The 7,919-nt window shown below is 40.7% G+C and overlaps 1 protein-coding gene across 1 annotated transcript in view; it reads left to right on the forward strand.

The window, feature by feature from the left end:
* C7 (complement C7) overlaps positions 1–3,580 on the forward strand; it is a 38,149-nt gene extending 34,569 nt beyond the window's left edge. The window contains exons 17-18 of the mRNA XM_077817188.1: positions 1,507–1,691; positions 3,393–3,580. Coding sequence (XP_077673314.1) covers positions 1,507–1,691; positions 3,393–3,580 — 373 coding nt within the window. The remainder of the gene's footprint in view (positions 1–1,506; positions 1,692–3,392) is intronic.
* The last annotated feature ends 4,339 nt before the right edge of the window (positions 3,581–7,919 follow it).

The following is a 7,919-nucleotide window of genomic DNA, read 5'->3' on the forward strand; positions in this document are numbered from 1 at the left end:
CCGCCTGCGCTCCATCCTGGATTTCAAGTGCCCGAGTGATGCTCCGGGCTGCTGTGGCAGCACGACACCCCTGCTCAGATTTGGGTGGGTCTGGATGCTACATGGGTGGGATATTCAGGTTAGACATTAGGAAAAACTTCCTAACTGTCAGGGTAGTTAAGCCCTGGATCAAATTACCTAGGTAGGTTGTGGAATCGCCATCACTGGAGGTTTTTAAGAACAAGTTAAACAAACACCTGTCAGGGATAGTTGAGATGATACTTATTCCTGCCTCAGTGCAGGGGACTGGACTAGATGACCTATCGAGGTCCTTTCCAGTTCTATATTTCTATGATTCTATTTCCTTTTATAAGTTTTGATTTTCTCACCTTTCAGTTTCATTTAATGTCCCCTTGTTCTTCTGTTAGAGGACTGGAAGTACAGAAGTTCCCAATCTACCTTCCCTAGACCATTCTTTATTTTATAGACATTTATCATGTCACCTCTTATTCATCTCCTTTCTACAGTGAACAATCCCAGTCTTTTCAATCACTCTTCCTATGAGAGTTTTTTCCTTATCCTTAATCATACTTGTCACCCTTTTCTGAACCCCCTCCAAACTCTGCAAACTCCTTTTTGAAAAGGGGTGACCAGCACTGCGCATTGTGTTCTAGTTGAAGGTGTACCATTGATTTATATAATGGCAATATATTATTCTCCATATTATCATTCATCCCATTCCATATGCATCCTAATATTCTGTCTCCAAGGAGGCCCTAAATTATGCCTGGCTGCAGCCGTTCCCAAAGGGCTATTTTGCAACAAGGGGATTGCCGGAGTGCAGCATGTTCCAGCCACATTCCTTCCCCTGGTATATCCTTGCCCTGGGGGAATCCCTTACCAGCTGGTTCAATCAGCTTTTCACTTGCTTTGGATTGCTGAAGCATTACAAAGCAGGCAGATCAGTGAGTTAGGATCTTCCCCTTAGTCTTTTCTTTTCATCTAAATTAAACAGCCTTGTATACACATTTTTGTAAATATTGTAAAAATCAGGTGTTGAAATTTGTTATTTTCAGACAAATAAGGCAATACAGTAAGTCTACTATGTGTTTTTAAAATAGCAAATGGTAGAAGCAACTGAGTTTAGCTGTCAAGAGGGTGTGGATAGCAGTGATGCCTACAACTGATATTTAGGCATTTAAATCTGGGGTTTAGATGCCTAAATACATTGGTGGATCTGGGCCTAAAGACTAAAGCATGCTCCAATTGAAATCAGTGGAAAAATTCACAGAGACTTCAAAGGGCAGATAAAGGTCTTAAGTTAGGCACAGCATACCTGTGATGAAGAGAGAGAGAGAGCCTAATTCTGATCTCACTTACCTGGGTGTAAGCCATGAGTAACTTCACTGAAGTCATTGGGGATGCACCAATGTATGTGAGATCAGAATATGACACTTTCTCCCCCCTTTTTAAGAGGTACCAAAATAAAGCAGAAGTAAATGATGTGATTTCTGCTTTTCTTTTCAGACCGTCTCTGGATGTCTGTGCCACAGATGAGAGAAGCAAGAGAAACACGGCCTTAACTGTGTGTAAGATGTACGTTCTTGAGTGTATGGGCAGAAAATACTCTTTGACCAGTGAGGAAAACTGCAAAATGCCTGCTGCAGCTGCAAAACCTTGTGGCTTATGTCATTTGTGGGAAACATGTGATGGTAAGAGAGTCCTCACAGTTAATGTGGGTAAATTAGGAGAAGCTGCCTGTGAATAAAAGGCACACTAGCCATGACTCTGCTCCTGGCTTGATGTGCCTCCATTTACCCATTTGTAAAATAGATATAATAATTCCTACCTACCTTCCAAAGGTGTTTGGAACATAGGAATTGCCCTCCTGAATCAGAGCTGAGGCCCATCTAGTCCTGTGCCCTGCTCTGACAGCGACCATATGCTTCTATGCTGGAAAAAAGCCTGTAGGGAGTAATTGTGGAATAATAGGGAAAGTTTCTTGCTAACTCCCATTAATTAGAGGTTGGAGCATGAAATTTGATATCCCTTCTAGAACCTTTGGGGTGAAATCTTGACTGCACTGAAGTAAAGGGCAAAACTCCCATTGACTTCAATGGGGCCACGATTTCACCCTGGTGTTTGTTATTAAATCCTTGCTCATCTTAACTCTGGATGTTGTCACTATCCATGGCAATGTCCAATCCTTTTCTGCATCCCGCTGAGCGCTTGCCCTCAATGTTATCTTGTGGCAATAAATTCAGTGGCTAATTACATATTATGTGGAAAAAGTACTTCCTTTCCTTGGTTCAAAAATTGTTGCCTTTCAGTTTCATTGAACATCCCCTTGTTCCTTCATTCTGAGAAAAGGTGAAGAGAAGTGCCTGGTCTACGCTCTCATACATTATACTCTCTTTTCTAAAGTAAACAGTCCCAATCTTTCCAATCTGTCATCAATTAGAAGTTCTTCCAGGCCCCTAATTATTCTTATCACTGGTCTCTGAATGTCCCCTGTTTCTGCTACATCTCTTTTGACCTAGGGTGACCAGAATTAGTGTTTGTTAAGTGCTTTGAGATCCCGACATACATACTAGTTGTTATTATATTTCTTATAATAAAACTATCAAAAACATATTTTTATCTCTTGTCTAGTGGGTTCAAGCAGTGATCCTTAGCAAACACTGTTTTGAAGAACAGAAAATAGGTAAAAAGCATTAAAATAGAAAGGGAAGAAATCAGGCAAAGATTAAACAAATAGACAGTCAAAATAACTAAGCCTTAAATAAGGACAACTGTGGACTAAGGTTAAACCTAAAAAAACAACACACAAATGAAAAAGAAATCTCATATCCCTTATTGTTTGTATGTTGCTATTTAGGCCCTGATTCTGTGAACGCTTATGCATACATTTGCATATAAATATGCATACATTTACTTATGTGAGCCGATCCATTGACATCAGTGAGATTACTTATTAGTAAAGTTATACACATATATAGAGTTTGCAGGATCAGTGCCTTAGCTTGTTACTCTCTGGTGCAGGGACCTGTTGTCTTATATGTTTTTTAAGCCTCTTGTCCATCAGATAAATAATAAATCATGCTAAGATTTTTTTCAAGCAGTAATTTCAAATGAGTAGGAGAGTGCTGTACTCTCAGTCATCCTCAGCAAGTACTGCTCAGACTAGCAGCAGCCCCAATACACACTTATGACTTCTGTTGCAATAGAATTGCTGTTTGAATGTGTTTGTAGTTTCTCCACCGACCCTGAATATTGATTAACATCTGACCAGGAGCAGGAGCTCCTACAAATTGCTCAGTTAATGGGACAATTTCTGACAGCGAGGCAGTTATGAGTCTGTTTTTCTTTCAGTGGATGAGATACTAATATTGGGGTATGTGTGTTTTTTTAAGCTCAAACCAACAGATGTGTGTGCCGAGAAGCTGGGCAATGCGACGAGGGAGGAATAAGCATTTGCATTGAAGTGAACGGGAAAGTCACCAGTAGGACAATGACTGAATGTGAGGCTGGTCTCCTGAAGTGCCGGGGGGAGATTGTCACTCCTGTCAGCATAAGACCCTGTGATGTACAGAGTAAATAAGATATTTTATGGTTCATTTTGCTTATTGCCATGGGATATGTCAAAATGTCAATAGTGGGGCAGGTCATGCTTAAAAGAGCCTTTGAGTTTGTTTTTTCTTTTCGATGTACATAAAACCTTATTCTACCCAATGTAGGGTCTGACATGAAGCCTACTGAAATCCATGAGGGTCTTTTCATTAGCCTCATTGGGCTTTGAATCAGGGCCCACAGTCCTTACTCAGCTTGAACAGTCCCATTGAAGCTAAAATAAGGGCTATAGGTCTACATGGAATTGGCAAGTCTGCTTTACATTTCCCTCTGGGTTAAAAATGTTCCAGAATTGGCCTTGATCCTACATCCTGCAGGCGCATGGAACAATTTGTAGACTCAGTCTAAATCTGCAAATACCAAGATGCTATTTATAAAGAGTGATTGATTTAAGTATCTAAAGCATGTAAATTAATTTGAAAAAAAACCCAACAACCCACAAGTGCACACATACACTGATTGGACTGGATAGCTTCCCTGTGTAGAAACGAGGGGAAAGAATGGCCTATTAATGCAATAAGAGATATGATTATTCCCTTTTAATGAAGTAACTTTATTACCATTTTGCCTTATTCAATTAAGCACACTGCATGCACAGTACTGTACCTATCACTGAGCCTGAAGCATTTATAAGTCAAAGCAATGTGCACTAATAATGAAGACAGCTTAAAATAATGAAAAGAATTAATATACTGTAGCTTCTTGTACTCAATTCTGCTTAATAGAAATATAACCATATATTGCACATTATCCTAACTTTCATTGAGAGCTAAACTTTCAAACATAGGCAGCTAAATGGAACTTGCCAAAATGCATTTGTATATTTGCAAAATATGAATTTACGTATGGAAAAGTATCTAGCAAAATCTGTTTTCAAAGGAAAATTTTCTCAAGGTAGGTTGCTTTGGGGAGGTGTCTTCTAATAGAAATGGAGAAAAACTGCACTCAGTCTCCTTGGAGGTACTTTGGGGCAACTTCTTAAGGAAGGAGGCTGTCCAATAAAGGTGGTGTCTTGCACACCGCAGCTTGTGAACCTAAACTCTGCAAACAGGCAACACGCACCTACCTGTTTTATGCATGCAATGGCATGTTTGCAGGTATACACACATACGCTGCAAGTGCAATTTAGGTACCTGTGTTTGAAAATCCCCCTCTTTTTTTCCCTCGTGGTTACTCTTAGATCAAAACAAGGACATGGGCAGGGGCCGAGTAGCAGAATGGATGATAAAAGGAGTGGGATAAAACTGTGAAACTTGTACATTTTTAAAGCAATGGATTTATATGTATCATTAAATGCCTATCAAAGATAACAGGTCCCGTCGTTTCTCCATATAATGACTATTGGCTTATTTGTATGATTGACCTGCATAAACCCTACCTCAGCCTGAAAAGGTCCATTCTGTGGTAGTACTGGAAATGAGAATTCTGAAATCTTCCTCTGGCACTTATTTGCATACTAGGCCTCTCAATACTTTGCCAGCTCACATATTTTCACAGAAGTGCCCTAGCTTCAGAAGCAAACTTAAAGCTCTGGACATGCTTATTTGTGCAGTGAGGTTTCTTTCCCCTGGTACAATTCTCCTATATTTATCATTTGACCCTTGGACATCCTGGTTCACCACTAAAGCTGCTCTTACACAATAACTTATTTTGTTGGCTAGCAAAGTGTTGTCACGTTTCCGCATCCCAAGCATAAAGAGCCAGATTCGACAGTCCTCACTCAGGCTGAGTATTGCTTACTCACATGAGCCGTCTCTTTAAATTAGTCATTTGATCTGTTTGAGTTTGAACCACATTTAACAACCATGTTCTAGCCTTTAACTGGATCAAATTCTATGGCCTGTGTATTGCAGGAGATCAGTCTCATAGTCCCTTCTGGCCGTAAAATCTATGAATCTGATGCTCCAACCTGTGCTGGCCAGTGTGCAACAATAAGGACCTGACCAACTTGCAAATGTCCTGTGTCAGAGCACAGTGTTATGACAAGTTTTTTTCCTTCCACACAGGCTCTAAAGCACAACTGTGTCGTAATAAGGTATCATAGCATGGTACCTTTTGTAGTGTAAACAGGCCCAAAGAGAATCCCTGGAACAATTAAAAGGCATGTCTACGCAGAACATTTTACTAAGCCAAGGGCAGGGCTTAAATTCAGCTAGAGCTCTCTGGAGCAGAGCTCTGGTAAATATTTTCAAACATTGTCTCCAGCCTGATGCTGTTATGGTTCTGAACCGGGGAGTCTGCAGCCCACTAGGGGGCTGTGAGTCGGTTTCAGAAGGTCAATGCCCCCCCCAGGTGCTGAAGCCCTGAGAGCCCCCCTTCTCCACAGAGCTGAAGCCCTGAGCCCCAGCATTCCCCCGGGGGCGAGGGAGCCTGGTGGGTTCTGGGAAATAGTCTTTGAGAATTTAAGTCCTTGTCAAGGTCTATTAAGGTGTATTAAGGTCCCCTGACCAGTTTTAGACAGGAACTATCCATGCTATAGCCATGTTACTGAACTATGATGCCTGTTTGTTTGTTGTTTGAATAGATTATCACATGGATTGGCTGTATATCACCAAAACCGTGTGGTCAGACCATAGGAAAGAAGCTAGAACATGTTTTTAAAGCATGGTTATTACACAGATTTTCCCCACCAGCATTGCTTAGCCAAACTGTATTAGGAACTGATTTAGATGGAACCATGCTTAAACTCAATTTCCAAACATGAGTTTAAAGACCAGGCTAGAGGAGACCTAAAGATCTATGGATTGTGGCTCTCCTGAATTCTAGAGACAAAGCAGGATTCTGTGCATGCTCATTTGCATAGCTACACTCACCATGTCTTTCCAGCTCACAGATATTCAGAATAAACCAGAACATTTGGTTTCTCTTGTGTGGGTGCTGAGTAGAACAGGGAAACTAATATAAACCAGTTAGCAAATCATTGTCTCAACTTTTAAACAAATTTTCCAGACCGTGTTTGAGTGACTTTTGTGTTTACTCTCTTCAAACAGTAAAATAAAAGAGTTTTACCAAAACAAATGCTCTCTGAATGAGACTTCTGAGCTCAGACACTCAGATGGGGTCAGGAAACAAACTCTGTATTCATTTGCTGCAATCAGTTGCACCAGAAATCTGATTGGAAGAGTTATGCTCAGTCAGTCAGTATCCAAGCACAAGGAAGCAGCACAACTTCAGTTTCAGATTTGGAAAGTCAGTGTAGCAAGTCAGATGCTAAACAAACTTATTCCATTAAATTCACTGAAATGTACTGAACTATGACAAACCATGAGAAAATCATGATTTGCTCACAGTCTTATCACCAAGAGAAAAAGAGGCAAAACTAAATGATTTGTTAAATGATTTGCTCATTTTTAGTCCTGAGTTAGTTTTTCTGTTTGAATTTCTGGCCTGACACCAGTACCATTTTGCTGATCTGCACTCCTGAACTGAGGTGAGGTCAGATACGCTGGTAGGAGGTACCCAGAACAACGTCTTCAGCTCTGAAACCCCAGAAGCAACTACTGACTAGCTGCACCTGCTTAGGTAAAATGGGACCCACATTTGAACCAGTCCTTGTTTAGGTTTTGCAAACCAAATCTGGGTTAGGTCCAAATCAATCCGCAGCTGCGGACTTTGGAAAATTTGCATCCAGATCTAGGGCTTCCTCCTGATGCCATTGAAATCAATGAATAATCTCTCATGGACTGGAGTGGTGCAGGAGCAGCTCTCTGGACTTTGCAACTAAGGCTTCTCTCTCACTAAAATCAAATCAGCTCGAGTACTGCTCCTCCCAAATATATTAGGTCCAAGCTTCAAAGCAGATTTTATTATTTTGTCTGGAAGTTTAATTTGGTTGCAGAATGTCTCAGCTGTTCTGTTTAGTAAAAGGCTTTGGGATGCTCTGTCAGGATAAGGTAGGATATGAATCTCAGTTGTTGGGTTTTGGCTTTCCTGTTATCCATAATAAAAGACTTTAATCAGTCTCATTGATTGCTTTGCCAATTTTCCTAGTTAGAAATCCTGTTTACCAAGTTTTGCTATCAGGGGAGCTTTCCACGGGAGGACTGGTAAAAATGATAAATCCCTAAATTTTGCCTTTCCCTTGATGAGGGAAGAAAGCGCCATCAGTGCAGAACTAATGCGATGGAAAGTGTCACTGGATTTCTCCAGACAGAACATTCTTTGGGGTATAACAGCTCCAAGCTTTACTGCATAACTAGATTTCAGTCTGTCATACAAGAGCAAGCCAACTGCTCAAGGCTGGTACAGGAGTTCTGGTATTAAGGGAAATATGGATACTAGAAAGATTCCACTGCCCTGTAATGATCATT

The sequence above is a fragment of the Eretmochelys imbricata genome, chromosome 5 (genome assembly GCF_965152235.1).
Source record: "Eretmochelys imbricata isolate rEreImb1 chromosome 5, rEreImb1.hap1, whole genome shotgun sequence".
In the NCBI taxonomy this organism is placed as follows: Eukaryota; Metazoa; Chordata; order Testudines; family Cheloniidae; genus Eretmochelys; species Eretmochelys imbricata.